Below are 20,860 nucleotides of genomic sequence, written 5' to 3'. Positions count from 1 at the left end.
CAGTGAGAGTAAATTGAAGGGTGAATTGATGGTGTATTTTAAAGCATATGTAGAATTTGAAGAAATGAAAAGAATATCTTCTACAGAGAATGAATTATTCATTCATCCCCCAGTCTAAAGTAGGTCCCCTCCACTTTCCTCTTTCACATCTACTTTCACATCTTTCTCTTTCACTCTATATTCTTCCTGGCATTAGTCTTAATCACCTGGCTCTGCCTCTAGTCTCTAAGTTTGGGGAAGATAAATATCTTGTCCTCTGTTGAAAAACTAGGACCTAGAACACTACCTGGCACAGATAGGTCTTCAATAATTATGGGTTTAATTAACAAATTAATTAAGTATTAATTAATCAGGGGTCTGTGTTTTTGAGGGGGTTCATCAGCAAAGAATGGATATTGGGAAATACAGAAGCAGAAAATAAGTTTGAATGTGTATGGTGTTGTCACATTAGAACATATTTTAATATCACATACTATTTGAGATATTCGAGCAAGGGAGTGTTCCCTTCAATGGATCTTCAGTAGACTGACCTAGTAATGCTATGGCAGAACCATGAGAAGAGAAGGCTGCAGACCAAATCTGGTGTGTTGCTTGAGGTCATCTGTGCATGTGATGAAGACAGCCTCGCCTGCTAATAACCGGAATTGACTGATCATGACCTCTGCATTTGACACTCCCCTGTTCATCACATAAATACTACACTACAAAGACAAGGGTGTTGAGGGTGTTTGCCATGGAGTGATAATGACTGATCATGAAACATAAGCTGCATGCAGAAAGACAAGTTTTACAACAATTGAGGAGGAACACAGAGGAGATTGCAAGACAATGGATAAGAGGTTTCAAAAAAGTGTCAAAGGTAACTTGAGATTAAGCAAACAGAGGTAGTGAGCCAAAAAGACAAGTGTCAGCAGTCAACGATACGTATGTTTAATATTAAGGTAATGGAAGGAGTTAAGTTATTGGTAATCAAAAGGGTAGGTTCTGATTATGAGAGAGGTGGCTGAGATAGGAAGAAAAGAGGTATCTTTGAGAAGATTTCAAAAAATTGAGTGGCCAGGGAATGTGTGTATATTTCACACTGTGTCTTAACTATTCTTAAATTAGCCTAAAACTTACCAACTTTTCATCCTCCATTTTTTTAAACTAAATGAGTTGCAATGTAAATCTCTTTCGGTGATTCCAATCTGGAATCCAAGGTTTGCAAATGCTTAAAAAAACCTGAAACAGATGCCCATAAATGACAGTTATAAATGGGGGTAACAATCAACCTTTGCCAAAGAATCATTAAGTTAATTGTCTTCCTTAAGTTGAACCATTCTTCAGTAAATAAGAAACTCCCTTCTCAGTAAGGCAGCCATGAAGTCACATTTCCCTTCTCCCCTTAGAAGTGTGTAAGAAAGGTTTATTTTAATAGGGTAGATCTTAAATTCAGATGTGCTCTCCATTAAACGATAAACCCTGAGGGCTATGTATCTTTCACCACTGTGTAACACAGGCAACAAATAACAGATGATAAATATTATAATGAGGCCAACTAAGACACCGCATCCATTATAACTGGAAAATTGTTTCTTTTTATTTTAAGATGCACTGTGGGCATTAAAACTGTTGCTAATCTGTTGGGATAATAGCTTCTAATTTGTTATGAATAAAGATGTGTGGGAGAGGATGAGGTTTGATCAAAGGCAAATTTTTAACACTGGACCCTGAAGCCCTTAAGGGCTGCACCTTGAAGTGAATAACCCAAGTGCATGCATTGACATGGTGTATTAGATTCAATCATTTTGTCTGAAGGAAACCAATCAGGGAAAGTGAGCTGTTCCCAAAAAGTCATCGTAGAAAAACAGAGCCAAGCTTCTGGCCTCTGCGTAGGCAGTCCATGGCATCTATATTTCAGTCTTTTATGTTACTACATTTGGGTGCATTAAGCAGATGTACAACCTGTTGTGTATAAAGACAGCACATTGGCCACTCCATTTAGGGTAACTAATGCATCTGTGAATGAGCGTTTAGTTCTTCAGCAGTATCTCTAGCGATTCACATTTACATGTCACTCTGATTATATGGATGAGGGATGGAAGGTTGGATTTTGGAATTGCAGGCATTTATTTTTTAAATGGACTTCAAAAATGTCAAGGAGTGCAGTTCCCAGACTTCCCGGTTTGCCAAGATAGTGTGTTCAATAGAAAAATAGTTTCTGTTGTTAAATAGGGAAAACACTTCATGAATATAACCTGACCTTGTTTTACACTCACATTTTAATGTCACAAATATCCTGAGGGATCGTTTGATGAGGTATTTCTACCCTAGTGATAGATGAATGAATCTATTTAGAAATGATTTCCCTAGAGGTCATATGATGATGTATGAGCAGAGCTAGAAACAGAATCTCCTAACTAGGGTGGAAAAAGCATGTGTTCTGTGTGTGTGTGTCTGTCTGTCTATCTCTGTGAGATCTATACTGTCTCTCTTTCTGTAGATGTAAAGATTATAGATTTTTTCCACTTTACCAGTACTTCCTGGAAAAAAAAATGGCTTGACTGCTTGTTCAATTGTAGATCTTGAGCTCTGTCTTCTTTAGAGGTTGGGAATTTCTGGATGACATAACGTACTTATACTCTATATTTCATTTTACATCTTCACTTCCTTCCAAACCAAACTTCTATTATTTTTTTAAATTTTGTCTTCCAGACTTATTTATTAAAGCAAAATTTCTAGACAGTTACAATCCTTTAATTTAATATATACCTAGAAATAATGAGTTAAAATAATTAACTATATATTCATTTTAATTATTGTCTAAATTTACTTTAAATCCCTAAACACTGACATGTTACTTTTTATGTGCAAGGAAGTATACCAAATGCTAAGGGAGATAAAGAAATGTACAAAATTTGGTCCCCATCCTCAAAAATTCTAGAATCTCATGTTTGTGTATGATAGCTATAAGGCAGAAAGTGACAAATAATACACAAGAAATTCAAGGTAGAGGAGAGAGAGTATTGATAAAAGGTTCAGGGAGAACGTGGCTTTCAGTTTAGGTTCTGATGAACATGAAATTTGTTTTTTTCAAGTGGAGGTATAGTTTGAAGAGGAAGAGACCCCAGGGAGCCAGAATTATGTGAGTGGGTGGAAAGGAGGTTGGGTCATACATACAAAGCCTGAATTGCCTTATGGAAAAAGTGGACTCTATTTTGGGTAATCCTGAAAGCTCTAAAGAAGGGAATTGAGGTAATCCTATTTCTTTTTTAGGACTATTTCTTCAGGTTAATGAATAGGGAAATTGAGATAGAGAATCCAACTAGGAATATCACTTAGTAGCCAAGACCTCGTAGATAGTTTGGAAAATAGGAGACAGATGTGAGATCAAAGGAGACGAGGAAGGATTTGTTGACCAGTGTGTACATAGGAAGAATGTAGATGTCAAATTACTTGGGGGTTTCTGTTCTCTGTGACTGATGGCATGAGGATGCTATTGAAGACAAAGTTTCAATAGAGGGAAGTGGGAGACGATGCTGAGTTAGTTTTGGAACATATTGACCTTGAGTGTCAAAGGGACATCTATTCATCTTAATAGCATATTTCAAGTTTTTAGAAAGGGTGAAAGCCTTATGTTTAAGACAGAGCTGACACTAAAGCTTTATTCCAGTTCTCTGATTTTGCTTGGCAAATTATACCATCTGTCTTCTAGAACGTAAATGAATAGGTGGCTATGTACTTGGGAGCTTTACAGATGCAAGGAAAAATCCTTTTTCTGGATATAAAATCATACCAGAAATAACTTTGTGTATACTAGTCCTTTTCTGCCAGTATTTTGGATAATACAGACTCTGAAAAATGGGATGCATATCTTGCTGGTTTTGCACACACAACAATAGCAGAAGCTTTCAAAGGTGATGTCAGTATCTAATGTGGCATCATGGATAATGGTCAGGGCTGGGAAAGTCACTAGGTACCCAACTTCTCAAAAGAGAAAATATATTGAAATGGTACTGAAGAGCATGGCATCTGCTGCTTTCTTGAATTGTTTAGTTCTTTCCTGAATTCAGGGCATTGCTTTGTATGTTATCACCACTAGGAAAATGTGTTTACTTCCAGCACCCATTTCCAAAGTGCTTTCAGAATATAATTGCTCAAATAATTTTCTGTGAGTAAATTAACATTTTACATTATTTAATTAACTGTACATAATTATACCTGAAGAAAAATTTGACTTTCTGTAGTTCAATGGCTATCTCTAAAAAACTTCCTTTGAATCAATGATCTTGGAGTCTTTGCTGATAATTTAGTGGGATTTTTTTTTTTTTGTAGGAATGAAACCAACATTTTTGAGACTTATTGAGCCTCTACTGTGTGCCAGGCTCTTTGCTAGTTGATTTTTTTTTATAGAATATAAATATAGAGTATCTAGATCTAATACAGTTGGGACTGATTAAACAAAATATTTAAAAATTGGAGCAATATTAAAAAAAGAAACACATAAGCACATATAAAACTCTTTAAAACTGTAAAGTTGTAAATATACACTGTTTACCAAATTTGGCAATAGAGTCTTTTATTTGTGTGTGTTTTCCCTAATTGGATTTCCATATAATATTTATGCACAAAACATGTCCATTAGTTTTCACTTTTTAATTCGACTTCAGTTTCCTTAATGCTGAGCCCAAATTTAAAGACATTTGGAAAAACAAGCAAACAAACGAACATAGTTCAGACTCCTTTTAGATTTAACAGATTTACCGTAATCTCACCACATCCAACCAGACCATATATTTTTTTAGTAAACCTCCTTTCATTGAGTGTCTTCCAAACCACTGACATAGTTTTACAACAGAGTTTTCAGAGAAATTCTCACTAATTTTTCAAACTCATGTTTCTTTGATTTATATACTATTTGATAATATAATTACAGCAACAAGTGCAACTGACATGAGCAGTTTTGAGAGCAAACTTAACTATCATCAGCGTACAATTCAGTCTTCTGAGCGTAAGTGAGTGAGCCTGCCTATCAACCGTGGGCATTCAGAATGCCATGGCTGTTGATCAAAATGTTTTACAAAGTTAAAGAAGAATTAGATCTAATCCGGGGATTTGTTCAATAAAAATTGGTTTAGAGGTTTCCACTGCGTTATCTCAGGCATCCAGATTGTCTATAAACATATGACAGGTAGCTATTAGAAGGCTCCATTTTGTTTCAACAGTGAAAATAATTATTGGATACTTGAGTCACATAGTGTCCTGGCAGCTTTTCTTTCTAATGATAGTTTGAAAATGCCTAAGTCAAAGAGTTTTTAAAAAGAAAGGCTCTGAAAATATCAAGCAATTTTTCGTGGATCATATCTTTCCTTCCCTTCCATTATCTCTACTTACTTTCCACTTGCTGCAAATAATTCATGGTCTGTCCCTCAAGCAGCTCACAGACCAGAAGAGATCAACTCACAGATGACAACCGTAGAGTGCCACAGAGGAGGTGCTCTGATATGGAGAAGGACAGAGCCCTCTGGTAGCCCTGACAGCCAGAGGCCTGGAGATCAACCTTGAGAAAGCCTGGCTGATAATAGAAGCCTTTGTCAAGGAAACCACATCTGAATTAGATCTTTAAACATGATTTAAGCCAAAGGAAGAAGCTCAAGCAGACAGACCAGCATGACTGCTGGCTGAGGTCACAATTTAACCTGTCTGTGTCCTCAAGACGCATTGCCACCCTTTGCATACAGTCAGTCTTGAACTTTATCCCTGAATCAACAATCTGGAACAAAGTTAAAGTGGGAACGTGTTATATTAGGGTAATTTTGAGTTCAAGGAGGGAGAATGTTGCAGATAAGACTTGGTGTAGGATCCAAATCTGAAAAGACCATGAGTGTCACATAAAAGTTTGGATTTTTCATCTGAAGAAATAGAAAAGCTATCAAAGGGTTTTAATTTAGGGAGTGACATGAGCAAATCTGCACTTACAAGGATAAATCTGGCAGCACCGTGGAGAAAGATCCGCTAAGAGGCAGTTGCATTAATTTAGTCCTGAAATTATGAGCACCTAAACCCAGGCAGACCGGGGGAGATGGAGAAGAGGGGATTAAGCTGATCCCTGCATTCGGATTACTCTTATAACAAGGACAAGAATTAACAGTGCACGAGTATTCTCAGATTTTTCCTTTCTCCTTCATCATAAAGTAAGAAAATGGCAAGTGAAGGAAAGGAGGAAATTAAATAAAACTATCATCCGTCCTGGTGCTTAAGAAACCTGGGAGTTTATTCTTGAATTATGCCCATATATACAGTTCTCCATTCATTTAGTTAATAAATGTACCCTCTTTGAGCCAAGTACAGTTCCAGCCACTGGAATTACAAGACAAACAGGTCCAATGAAGTTCTACCCAAATAACTCTAATTTCTCAGTTTCTCTCGATTCCAAATGTCTGCACACACATTCTCTTCTCTCCACTTCTCTCCCTTACCTGATTAAGTCTTACTCATGCTCTGCATGAGCTGAAAAGCCACTTCCTCTCCCATGGGACTTCCCAGACCCTCAGCCATGGTTGGGGCCCCAGGACTTGTGCTTCCATTGCACTTGCCTGGTACTTCCTCTGAGAGAACATCTGATCGCATGGCACTTAAATCATGCTGGTTCAATAGCCTGTGATGCCCTGAGGACACGGACCCCTCTGCTTTGGTCACTGCCCAGCAAGAGTAGGCATTCAAATACTTTGTGAATAAATGGTGAGTAAATGAATTAAATGCCTCAACACAGGGAATTGTTTCTTCCTCCATAAAAATGATACTTTTAGAAAGCCAAACTCATCACTATACTTTAAACTGGCATTAAGGTAGCCTTCTACTCAGGAAGTTCAAGGCTGTTATATGTTAACATTCTGTATTTCTAGCTTCTACTTCTAGATTGAGAAATGAGCCACATATGGTTAGCTAAACTCATTTGTGAAAACTTGGCATGTTCTCAAACCATATTCAAAGCTTATGTTAGTTTTGAAGACACAAATAAAAAAATATATTTTCCAGAACCTCCCCTTCTTTGGTTGAATTTTTGGAAAAGATCTCCCACGATGTGAACTTCTGTAAACTATATTCTAAGTTGAATCTGAATATCGTTATAGGATTTGAATTTTCCATATACTGTCTCTTCTTCAAGCCATGACACTTTAAGGAGTAGAGAAGTATTATTTGTATATAGAAATGAGGAATGTTTTAATTTTAGATTCCAAAATACCATAGATAATAACATATGCTAATCTTAAAGCACTCGACATGTTTCAAGTAAAAATAAGACTCTTAAAGATGTCCCATAGAATTTGTTCTGGCTTTAATAAACATTAGAGTTCAGTTCCATCTCTCTAGAGACTAAGAAGTGAATAATAGGAACTTTGATAAAGGTTAAAAAAATCTCTCTACTCCCCACTAACCTCCTCACTTTATTTTATGACTAAGCATTAAATCAATGGGCTGCAACATCAACTTCAAACTCTTGGCAGTAAGCACTTATGATAAATAATGACATATTTGTTTCAAGCATAACTCTAGCCATGATTACCTTAAGCCCTAACTTTCATAAAAATCTTGAATTATCATGGAGTTTTGATAGAAAAAAACCATAAAATCCATTCGAAAATTTGCCCAACTCTATATTATACCCACAATTATGACAGAAAAGATAAATTATTTATTTTTGTTACTTTTCCTTCATTTTCAAGCAAGATCTTTTTTCTCCCCTAATTTGGATTTGGAAGTGTATTGCCTGACAATTATTGTCAAAGCCCTCTTACAGAAATAAGCAAAATGCCCTTATACTGTTAAAGTAGTTTTTCTTTTATGGTGCCATAGGTTGGAAATTTATCATTAAAATGCCCTCCTTATAACTGGATACGGACAGGTAAAAACTGTTACAGAGTTGCCTGGCAAACCAGGAAGTTAGGGAAGGCGCCTTAATATTTGTCTAGCCTCAACTTGGATTGGACACCTTCCTAGGTGTCTTTGACATTTTTTAATCTTATTTTAATTTCTTATAACAACTCTGGAAAGTATTTCCCTTATATAAAGATAAAGGTAATGGAAGCTCAGAAAGTATGTACCTCCTACATAAAATCAGATAGCTACTCAATGGTTGATTACATATTTAATATTCTTTCTGAGACACCAAATTTTGGGCAGAGTTGAAGTATCTTAGCAAAGAGAAATAATACAGTGCTTAAGCATATCAATTTTAAATATAATATCTGGAGTTAGAAACTGAATCCCTTCTCTTCGGGACAGGTTTCTTTTTTCCCATTGTTTTGTTTTATTTAGTTTTGTTTTGCTATTATAGTTCGCCACAGCAGGTAATAAAAAGATGTGTAAAGATCCCATTTTTAACACTTGACCTGAAGATCCAAGAAGCACCAATAAACAGCCAGACACCGGAAACTGATGTCTGGAAAAACATGAGGAAGAGTTAAGATATCAGGAGCACAAAAGTAGAAAATAGATATGGAGGATATGAAGTGGTGACAATGAATGTTTGTGCCTAAGGCAAGAAATCCACAGGTTGTGGCTTTGAATAAGCAAGTGGGGCTCAGGGAAGAAATTGAGGGTAATGATGAGTGAACAATTTGGAAGGAAATATGAACACAGTTTAATGTTACTGGAGCGAAGTTTCCACATCAAAGTGTACTGCATGATCAAAAAAATATATATGGGGCAAAGCTATTCGACACTTAATTATTTCCACTTATACTGTTAAAAAGGAAGGATATTTTCCAGCAATAAATAAGAATGATGCACTCATTTCCTGCCCTGTGTCATTCCTAGTCCTTTCCTGATATCAACTGCATTTTCTGACATGTTAGCCAATAATATTTATTTAGTAATTGCTGCATTGTATTGGCTCATTTAGGACTGTATGCCAATGTAAGTGCCAGAAAACCCAACTAAATCGGGCTTCAACAAAATGGAATTTAGTATTTGACAAAACTGAAGGGCCCTAGGATTTACCTAGCTGCAGGGCCATCTAGATCCAGGTCTACGATGCCACAGACCTGGTTCCACTAGTCTCTCTTTGTAGTGGCAAGAGGGCTGAGGCATTTTGAGATGCTACCCAGTGCCAAGGTTTACTCTGATTCACCAGTTTGCCAGTCCCTACAATAGTCATGGTGGCCAGGGGCATCTAGTGATTGATTGGCTGAGTCTGTGTAACATGTTAAACTGAGAGGAAGAAGACTGATCTCCACGTAGGACTTATCATTGCTAGAATTAGGGAGAATGAATACCTTGGAAGCACAAGTGACAAGTGTCCACAAAATTCTCTAAGCCCTCTATCATCTATCTATCTACCTACCTATCTATCATCTATCTATCTATCTACCTATCTATCTATCATCTATCTATGTACCTATCTATGTGTGTATGTATCTTTGTACCTATATATATGTGTATGTATGTATCTACCTATGTATCTGTGTATCTATGTATCTAATCTATCTCCAAAGTGGATTTACTTCCTTTCTTCATTTTTTTCCTTCATAAAACAAGTATGTTTGAGCACCTATAATGTGACAGTGTTTATAATAGTGAGCGAGAAGACAGGACTCCCGCCTGCATGAGGCTCAAGGTGAGTGGATGTGAAGTGCCACTTGTGCTCATCAAGGCCTAATGGGGCTGGGATGATGAACTGTGTGACGATTGCCATCTGCCAAAACTCACGGAGGATGTAATGAATCACACCTCTCTCTCAACAGTCAGACTATGGGTTGAGGCATATTGCCTGTCAAAATAGGAAGAAGTATAACATACCAGTCTTTTGGCTCTTTCTATGTATAATTTTTCATAAGCACAGATTGTTTTAGCTGGAAATGATACCAAGAATAGGCCAGTGTTGAGGGGGGAAAGGGCAAGTTCTAGAGCGGGCGTCCCTCTGGTGAGTGGGCTAGCGGGACTCACAGGGCAGCATAGGGTCATCAGTGTTAGGTCTTGCGTATTTGCAGAGAAGGCAAGAGGAAGACAGCATCAAATATAAACTTTTTAAGTAGTAATTTTAATGAATAAAATCTCGATATTGATTTCCTTCTGCTCATTCATTGTAAAAATGCCTAACATGAAAATTTTGAATACTTAGCAGATGACAGTGGTAAACTTGCCCACAGGTAAATTTTATTATCTCCTTTAGAGATACAGTCTCCACCTCCCTTTCAGATTTACTCCATTTACTTTATGATTGAATAATCCCTTACCCTAATAAGAGATAAAGACATCTTCTTGAAAAATCAACAGAAATTTTCCAGGGGCTTCAGAACTTTGCAAAGGTAAAAATATACTGGATTATGCATCAGTGTCAGAGATGGATTTTTGAGCTTAGCTTCACAGAACTGTTACAAAAAAAAAAAAAATTCCAAGCAAGAAGCAAACTCCTAGGTAACAACACTGTTTGTATCCCAACTTCCTAGATATCCTTGAAAGAGGGTACACATATGAACCGGGATTCTGGTTTTTCTTTTCCAGTGGTTCCCAGGAATACTCTACTATGAGATATTGGCATATTTGCTTCAAAATGACACAGAGAAGCAGTGCCTCTGTCACTTTTAGAGTTGACATCTCACCTTAGCAGCTCACCCTTCTCAGGGGTTGCATTTTCATCTCTGAAAGGAAGCATTTCTCAGAAGAAGACATAAAACATTAATGTTGATGGATTTTCAAGAAGACAGCAAGACAAGTAACAATCTCTATTGAATAGCATTGTCGAAGCAGCTCTGAAGTTCTTGTTTTGTACCTTTCTTTGTCAGTCCCGATCAACCGGTACTTTAAAAAAAATCAAAGCAAGTACTGAAGAAAGTTAAGAACACGGAGACTATGTTTGCCTAGATTATCTTGAGTTAAATGTAAGATTTTGTTTTGACTTTGTGCACAGTTTTTTGAGGTTACATGGTACCATATGCCACTTTTTTTAGAGATATGGCCTTACATTGCACATTATGATCCCATAAACAGAATTCAGGAGGACAGGATTTAAAAGTAGGAATTGTAAAGCTAAAATTATCGACTGCATATGATATGTCAGATTCCATGCTAAATGCTTCATAGCATTTCAGGTAAACTTGATAACAATTCCATGAGGCTAATACTACTATTTATCTCTTAAGGAAATGGTCTTTGGGATCAGCAGCTAAAGTAGAGGTGCTAAATGGTGGAGATGAGGATAGAAACCACAACTCAGTGATTCCAGAGCACAAATGTCCAGGTCTGTTCATAAGCCAATAACTTTTTTGGAGAAGTTTACAAATATCAATTACTTCTAGGAAAACAACTTACTTTGATTTAAGTAGTACTTTATTATTTTTTTAATTTTATAATAGACAAACCAACAGACAACTACGTCTTGCAACATTACCTTCATTGTGTGAGAAAAAGTGTACTTCTTTAAATTCAGGGTTATGAAACTTATTTTTATTTTTATAACATGAGATGTGTCAGGCTTAATCTATCTTGAGCACTAGAGTCTTACTGCAAAAAGACTCTGCTTTCTTCAGCCCACGTAATTTTCACTTCAAGCCAACTATTCCTATAGTGGAGTTAGTTCCTACTTTCCCAACCAGCATTTAAATACTCAGTCTGAAGCAAGAGACTGTTCTATTTTCACAGGCATTTCTTATTTCTGGGGTCTCACTTTTGTTATTAGACTTTCTCTTTCTTGCTTCTTTGGTTTCTGAATGTCATAGATTGTATGATCGTTCCCAAGAATGTTTGTTCATGACCTCCAGAAAGCAGATACCAAGATAGATGAAATTTAGAGGGAGAGATTTATTGAGGAGAATGCCTGGGATAAGGAGGGAGCAGGAATAGGCAGAAAAAGCCTCAGACCACAACGTAGCATGACACCTGTGGAAGGAGAAGGGGAAGGAAAAATAATTGGATAGGAAGAGCTTCAGACCATGGTGTAGCTATGGGCAAGTCTCAGCCAGCCCAGCAGGGAAACTCAGACACAAGCACTCCCACACTGGGCAGAAATAGCCAGGTCCCATACCTCATATGCTCAGCTGTTAGCTAGGAGCTTTCCATGGGCAGAGTGGCCTTGACCTAAATGCTGCATCCGATTTGAAGACTCTATGGCTGGTGGCTGTCAGCTAAGTGCTGTCCTTAGAGAAGTTTCATGGCTGCCGCCATTCACCCCTTACGCTCAGCAGATGCTCTTCTGCAGGTTTGGGGACCAGCTCTTTCATGGATACTGTCGGATGCTTCATGAGGGAAAACTTACGAGGGGACAGTTGGTGTGAGAAACTGTAGCTCCTCTCACTGCAGTTCATATGGGGGTTGCAATTGATATGCATTACCTCCCTCCTCCCACACTTATTCTAAATTCACCTCACTCTCAACTAACACCTCTGCTGGTCTCAGTGGCTTGCCTGGTGGTGAGACTAATTTAACGAGAGGTTGGAACATCTGGTCAACAAAACCTTCTTGGGCCAGGTTGCTGCAGGTGACCTTTCAAACTCACAGCTGGGCAACGGAGTAACCAGAGCGGTCCCATACATTTTTCTCTCTGAACCATCTTGTAACAGCAGCTCCGCTTCCTCCTATTGATCAGGGTCCATGATCTCTTCCACAGTGGAGACCTGTCTTCTTGTCTGCTGGCCACTATACAAAGGGAGCTCAAATTACTTAGGAGGCAGCTACAGCCTTGTTGTTCAATGGGACCCTTACTGTATCTTCGAGAAAGAGTATGCCCGCTTTGGAGACCAAGACTTCTAACTAGGTAGAGACCAGAATTATGGGGGCAAGAAGCACAAAACCCCTCAATGTGTCACTAGTTGTCAGCTACCTTCATTCCTAATGTCAAGTTCCCTCTTGAAGGGAGATCTCAGAGGCATATGCTACAAGTGCTGTACCTGTATTTGGTCCCCTACCTGGAAGAGGATTATGCATCCCCACATATTGTCACGTAACTTGCAGTGATTTCCTGTTGGAAGAGAATCTGTCCCCACTCTGTTGACATCAAACTTGGCCATAAGACTGGTTTTAGCCAATGGAATGTGAGTTCAACATTACATGCCCCATCTGAGCAGAAGCTTTAAGAGACACTGTGTGGTTCCGTGAGTGCTTTTCTCTCTCTGCCATGAGAACATATCTCAGCAGGGGCTAGATCCGAGAATGAAAAAGGCATGTGGAATACAGCCACAGCTGATGCACAGCTGACCCAAAGAATACAAGCAAGAAGTAAACCTGTGTTGTTAAAAATAACTAAGAATAGGGGATTATTTGTTACTTCAGGGTAACCTAACAAGATCTGACTAATACATTGTACCTTGTCTTACCTGTGATATTTTGCCTGGTCTCTGGTAAGTCTCCTTTGTCCCACTTTCTGATAACTCTGTTTCCCTGGCTGTTTCTAACTAACAGATGTCAGCTCATTAATGTCTCTAACTATTGTTCTTAATGTTTCTGGGGGTTTCTGGATTGACTACATCAAAAACATCTGGATAGGGGCTTCCCTGGTGGCGCAGAGGTTGAGAGTCCGCCTGCCGATGAAGGGGACACGGGTTCGTGCCCCGGTCCGGGAAGATCCCACATGCCGCGGAGCGGCTGGGCCCGTGAGTCATGGCTGCTGAGCCTGCGCGTCCGGAGCCTGTGCTCCGCAACGGGACAGGCCACAACAGTGAGAGGCCCGTGTACCGCAAAAAAAAAAACAAAAAACAAAAAACAAAAAACATCTGGATATAGTTTTTTAAGAAACTCATTAGTTACAGAGCATGGCTAACTGGCTACAGAGATCCTGATTCAACAAATATGATTAGGTATTTGTCCTTAGTATGGGTCTAGGAATTTTTAAAATCTCCACATGGTGCTATCCTAAATTCAGGAATTAGTTGTATGCTATGTTTCATAATATTCAATTTCCTTTAGATTAATCATCTTTACTGGTCTCTTGAATCTAGGTGTACCATAGCCTTTATTGCTTACCCTCAGCCTTGGATAACGGCCTTTCTATCCAACTTACCATAGCCCCACATCTTCATCCTGCATTCACAGCCTGGTCAAATTGAATTTGTACCTGAGACCTGCCATTGTTTAAAGCATACACTGAATTTCTCTTTGGAAAAAGTGTTTGTATGTGGTGTGTGTGTGTGTGTGTGTGTCTATGTGTGTACACATTACATATATGAACAAAAGGATAAAGAGTTACAGGAAATTGTTTTATGCTGAAAAAATGTAATTTTGAAGCAGCAGAGCTAATTATCTGGGAAAATGTGTAGGCCCTATTTAGGTCAAAAGTAACAGAGAAATTGCTGATACAATTATTCCTCATAACTCTCATAACTGCCTATGTGCATTAATACATGCATAAATCCCCTCATGTGGATATGTTACTGGGAATGACTGTCTAAATAATCCTCAAAGCACCTTTTATTCAGTAATATGGCAGCAGAAATAAGGAAAAGACATGCAAAATGATTGAGGCAAATTTAGATGAGATCAAATATTTCATCTTCTATGAGAAAGATTGTCACAATCATCACAAATCAATGACAAATCTTCCCATTCCATCACACCCTGATCTCACCTCCACCACACCATTCTGCCTTAAATTCTTACTGATTTTTCACAAACCATTCCATCTGAATTTATTCTAGTTTAATTTTTTGTTGATGTTCTTGAAGAAAGCGCAGAACGTGAAATAGGTGAAAACACTACACGGATTTAGGATACTGACTACTACGATGTGAAAACTTCCACTTAGACATTTGCTTGATTTCATTCATGCTTCTAGGTATCCACTGCTCCAGTTAGTGCACTGATATTTCTTCATTTTGCTTTGCAAAGATAGTATATCTAGTACCTGAATATCGACTCATAATACTCAGAAAAAAAAATGAAATAAATATAAAAAGAAAACATTTGTGGTTGAATAGCAAGTTGTGATCAGAATTAAATACCAGAATCAGAGTCACATATTCTTCTTGAATCCTTTCTGGCTCTATTCACAAGGGTCATATAATTGTCATAACTCCTTCAGCGAAGGGGGAAAAACAAATATTTACCATGATTTTTCCCACTGGAATGTAAAATATATGACAAACATGAGAGTCATGAAAGATACAATAAAGAGCCAGCTAAAATTAAGATTAAAAAAAGGCCCCAAAAAATTTATATCTGGAAAGGTAGATTCAACAGGCTTCCAAAATTCATATACTCAAAGACACTTTTTTACTTCATACATGTCTAAGAAAATCAACCCAATATTTCTAACAATTCTTTTTGTTTCCTTTACTGGTGAATGAGCAAAAATGGGGAAAACTCTAGAAAAACCTCTCTTAAAAATTCATATTGACATTCATTTCCTTTTTCTTCATAGAGTCACCATTACTTAATAGAATAGAAAGGTGCCCAACAGTCATTTCCTATATGATTAACTGAGCTTCGAGCTGAGAGAGTTTTCTTATATATTTTAAAATTTCTGTTCAAACTTTCCAATGTAAAACTTAGAAACCTTACATTTGGAAACCTTGCATACTCTGAATAGGACTATCCTAGGATCGGATGAGATTTTAACTCTGGATACATCTCTTTATTAGATGCTGCTATTTGATTCTGTGAGACTAATCTATTAGTAGAACTAAGTTACTAGTGTAACCAAAGGATTCTGGAAACCCGAGAGAGATTAACAATTATTCTGTTGATTTAAGCAAGTATTTTCCCCTTCCTTCCTTCCTTCCTTCCTTCCTCCCTCCCTCCCTCCTTCCCTTCCTTCCTTTACCTCCTCTTCACTTCCTATCTCTCTCTCCCCCCTTGTACTGGTAACAGAACCCCTTTTGTTGTTGTTGTTGTTTTGTTTTTCCCTGTATATTAACTAGGTAAAAGTAAAAAAAAAAGATCTTGATGAAGTGGAGAAGAGTTTCAAATGCTGCCCCCTTGACCTCAGTCATGTGTCAAAAGTCTATGACATATATACACTACTATATATAAAATAGATAACTAATAAGAACCTACTGTATAGCACAGGGAACTCTACTTAATACTCTGTAATGGCTTATATGGGAAATGAATCTAAAAAAGCATGGATATATGTATATGGATAACTGATTCACTTTGCTGTACACCTGAAATTAACACAACATTGTAGATCAACTATACTCCAATAAAAATTAAAAAAAAAAAAGGCAGTCTACAAGTCATTGTCACAAGGAATTCTTTTTTCCTTTTTAAGCCACAGACAAGATTTACCTGAAAGTAGAGAAAAGCAATTGAAGATGAAATGTGCTACGTGGTAGCTTTTTTTTTTTTTCTTTAGAATACTATTTTGAGAGTATGTGGATACTAGGATACCAGAATTTCTGATTATGATTAAATTGTGTTTGCTTTACTGTCATATTGAATGCAAAAGCATAGAATATTTTCATGTTATTGGAAACGTTTCTTCACCAGTGTCAAGTTAAAATGTGAACTATCAACAGTTATAGATATGCTTGTGCCCATGATCTTGCACATCCTGGCTCACTTGGCGCGGGTTTCGTCTTTCTTTTACAGCATAGGTGGAGAAGTAGGGCGAGGCCACGAAGGAACTTACGTGGGCAAACACTTCCGCATGGGATTCATGACGATGCCCGCTCCTCAGGACAGGCTGCCCCATCCTTGCTCCAGTGGCTTCTCTGTGAGGTCGCAGTCGCTGCACTCGGTCGGGGGCACAGACGATGACAGCAGCTGTAGCTCCCGGAGACAACCACCCCCCAAGCCCAAGAGGGACCCCAGCACCAAGCTGAGCACGTCGTCCGAGACGGTCAACAGCACGGCGGCCAGTAAGAGCGGGAAAGGCCCCGAGCGGAACGAAGGTAAAACCCGCCAGGCCCACTTCACTTAGAAAGAAACTTCAGGCCACGTGTCTGGGTCCGCATACTAACCAGCATCTGCCTTCCTCCCTGGGTCGCATAGTCCTGTCTCCCTCCCCCTGAGTCTTAGAAAAGAGGAATCCAGGGGGGATGGCTATTTATCTGGGTGTTGTCAAATGACACCCAGAAAAATGTATTTAATTTATAGCATCGGAAAAGGAAAGCAATATATGAGTTTTCCAGCTCCCTTTAAGCTTTGAATCATTAGAAAATTATCTTGCCTAGCAATATGTCTAAAATTTATATTTTCTTGCTTTTATTAGTATTATCTGTATGATTATAGAAGTATCGTGATCATTAGGGAGCTTTGTAATGCAGGAAAATATAAAGAAGAAAAATTGTAATCATCTTTAGAAATGATCATTTTTTTAACATTTTGCTGTACTTCCTTCCAGTGAATATGAATTTATGCATGTTTGTGTGTACGTTTGTAGTATACACACACGTGTGCACGTATACATATTAAAGTCTCTACTTCAATCTCTATTCTATTTCTACCTATATTTATATTTTTCCTCAGCCATGAAATACATAAATCAAATATATCTTAGTCTCCTTGCTGGTCTATGATTATAAATTAGGTCAGGTTAACACTATATCTCACCAGCTCTTTAGCCTTGCTTGAATAAATAAGTTTCAGCTTTCCTGAGTTTTTCCTGAGAGTCCCTTGGTGGGAGAGTAGATGCAAGTGTGTTTTGATACAGACGCATTCAGATTTTTGTGTGTCAGTTGTGGAAAATGCTTCAGGGTGTCCAGTGCTGCCAGTGGCCAATTTGAGAGCATGGCTCTATGAGGTCCCAAGGTCTTTCTCTTACCCTGTCTGTCCCTGACATTCTCCCCAGTTGGCTTCCCTGAGCGCCCAGTGTTCCAAGTTTCCCAGTAGCTTGCAGCAGAGAGCAGAAGCCAGGTGGTCCTTTCCTCAACTGGGTAGGTTTCTTTGTCACCTGGGCTCGCCAGTCCCTCACAAAAGCTCCCTCATCTTCTGGTCTAATCCTCCTACCGAAGCTCAAACCTAGTCCATGAGACAAGTGCCCAGGAAGCATGTACCATCTTTTCTAATAGCCTCATCTCTCCTTTCTCCCATATTGGTGTCCAAGTGCCTATTTAGCCAAAAAAAAAGCTTCAGAGTATATTGAAGAATACAAATAAGTGCCTGGAGATGGAGCGAATCCATGCATTCTATAGGGAAAATCTCCACTTATGCTCAGTTTTTTCCTACTTCACATATATGTGAAAATACATCATGAGTGTGTGTTTGTGAGATTATATGTGTGAATAACATGTGTATATGTATATTTACAAAATCGAAATCCTAGTGTATAGAGTTCTGTGTTTTATATTTTCAGTTATTTTCTTGTGACTATTTTCCATGGCATTCAGTTTGTTGGGAAACACCATTTTTAGGAGGGGCATATACATCATGATACTTTATTTAATCATTATCTCTTTGATGAAGTCTTAGGTTGGTTCCAGTTTGTTTTGCTGTAATGAATATCACTGCAGTGAAGATGGGTGTGTGTCTGTTTGTTTGTGTAACTCTATTGTTCCTCTGATGCCTTGGAACAGATTAGAATTCTGAGCCTTTTTACTCATGAGTTAAGGTCATCAGTATGTCCTTCAACTTGTAACACATTGATGTTTTAGAGACAATTTAGGTGTTTCATTTACTTCTTAATAAACTAAAAGGCTCTAGAGATCTGCCTTCTGTAAATTTTAAATATTGTTCCTAAGTTTCCTCTGCTATTGATATATGGTGCCTTTCATTTCTCTTTATATCCTGTGATCTTGTTTCCAAAAATCACCCCTTTCCTACTTTTACTGCCAGAAAACTGCATAATTATTTACATTAGATTGTTTTCAAAAGCAGGTTACTGGTTTGGAACAGTGGTCTCTGAATGATGAGGGCCTAGAATGATTCAAGAATAAAGAGGAATGAAAGACCCATTGGAAGGGGAGGGGAAAATGAAACAGACAAGGCAAGCAGACAGTAAGGAGTGTGTTATCAGGAGTGTAACGCTCCTGGAAACATTCCTGGAAGCAGTGTAACGTATACACTTCTGAATAGCACCCCCCAGGAAGGGAACCTGGGGCATTCAAAGTAGACACATGTGGAAAATCATGATTGTCCCACAGAAGAAACATTTGAGTGGTGATTCAATTGTCTTAAGAATAGAACTTATTACCATTCATCTGAGATGCTGTAGGTAGCTAATTCCTGAAGTAGAGAAGCTCATAATTCTTTCAGATCCCTTCACCATCTAAAGATCTAAGTCTCTAAATAGCTAGTTATCAAACAGAAGACAGCAGCTCTGTTATCTTTATTCCTTCTGAGGACAGAAGGGGAGACAGTGAGTAAATTACAGCAGCAGCAAAGACTTATCTCAGACTTGGAAAACTACTTTATGGTCAGTGAGGCTTATTAAACATTAGGTTCAAGTTCAACATCTTTCCTCAGAAGGACCTCTAAGGATGGGTTGAGAAGCCTTCAGCTGTAGTGCTTCTTTGAGGGTGGCCAGTGGACCAGATGGACTATTAAGATTCAGTGCAGAAATGGTCAACTTCTTTGGAAGAGTGATTCTCAATGCAAATTTCACCTTCTCTTCAGAACACTTAATCAAAAGACAATTGCAAAACTGGATATATTCAAATCTCTTCTACCAACTTATGACTTCAGTAACAGGAGAGAATCAGGGCTCAGTTGAGACATGGGAAAAAATTCTTGAGTCCAAATGCATGCATGCATATGTGTGTACTTAAAGCCAAAATTATATAAATATGTAGATTGCTCTTTTATGAATCCTCAATTCTTTATAATTGTGAGTTAACTGGAGTTCATTACGGAACATATGTTTCCTTTACAATTTTTCTAGCTATCAACATTATAACAAAGATGAAAAGTGACTTTTATAAATCTTGGTCTGTCTTTTCTTTTTACATTAAATGTCAGCAAAATCAAAATATTGATTCAGTGGCATTAGAATGATTTCCATGGTAACCAGCTTCTATTTAAGTAGGGGCTTATGACTTCCTTGTGGCTAAAAGTAAAAAAGAACTGGACCTGTAGCAAAACAGCTTTTCAGAGTAGGAAAAAAATAGTTTAGTTATGAATACAACCAAAACTCACATGCCAAGGAAATTATAATTTAGCTTTTAAAAATTGTAATTCTGTCATATTGAAAATATATATTTACTATTCTATTTTAGGATCTTTTATAATAACACCTTTAAAAACATGTACAGTAGAGAAGATAAATTGATCATAAATATGTGATAAATATTTTAATTGCCCTTTGTATTGCTTCAGTGTGATGCCTGCTTAGTTTGAGGAAAGATCAGATGAAATAATGGGAGTTAACTAGAAAGGAGGAGAGGCCTGAGAAGCTGTGTCTTGTGTAGGATTCCGAAAAAGCAGGAACCGTGCAAATTCTCATTCTGCGTTCCCATTGCTCAGGTCAACACGTATCCCATTTATCAGTAGCATCATCCCTAGAGATGCTCTGTGGTGCAGACAAAAGAGGCTGTACTTAGAATCTACAGACCAACATTGACTTTGGGCCAGTGACCTAATGAGACTCTTTCTTTACCTTTAAAATGATTATAAAGCACTGAAAACTGATCATACTGCCTCCCTCACAGGCTTATGACAAGCCAGTGGGCTAATGGCCACAATGGGGCATGATAAAAAGAAATTGCTATACAAATGTAAGTTCATACAATTTTAAATGTGTACTTACTACCTATTAATAGGCTTGAATAACATGAAATTTTAGTTTAGTGTAGCATATATATTAAAAATAAATAGGAGATATAAGGCCTTTATTATGTTGAGGTTGGTTCCCTCTATGCCCACTTTCTGGAGAGTTTTTATCATAAATGGGTGTTGAATATTATCAAAAGCTTTTTCTGCATCTATTGAGATGATCATATGGTTTTTCTTCTTCAATATGTTAATATGGTGTATCACGTTGATTGATTCACGTATATTGACGAATCCTCGC

The 20,860-nt window shown here is 37.9% G+C and overlaps 1 protein-coding gene across 1 annotated transcript in view; it reads left to right on the top strand.

Annotated features, from left to right (window-relative positions):
• The window catches only part of NYAP2 (neuronal tyrosine-phosphorylated phosphoinositide-3-kinase adaptor 2), a 247,402-nt gene that overhangs the window by 79,132 nt on the left and 147,410 nt on the right, over positions 1-20,860 (top strand). Inside the window, exon 2 of the mRNA XM_060151256.1 lies at positions 16,504-16,805. Within this exon, the coding sequence (XP_060007239.1) occupies positions 16,504-16,805 (302 nt within the window). The remainder of the gene's footprint in view (positions 1-16,503; positions 16,806-20,860) is intronic.

Source organism: Lagenorhynchus albirostris, chromosome 6 (assembly GCF_949774975.1).
Source record: "Lagenorhynchus albirostris chromosome 6, mLagAlb1.1, whole genome shotgun sequence".
NCBI lineage: Eukaryota > Metazoa > Chordata > Mammalia > Artiodactyla > Delphinidae > Lagenorhynchus > Lagenorhynchus albirostris.
This window is presented reverse-complemented; position numbering and strand designations above follow the sequence as displayed.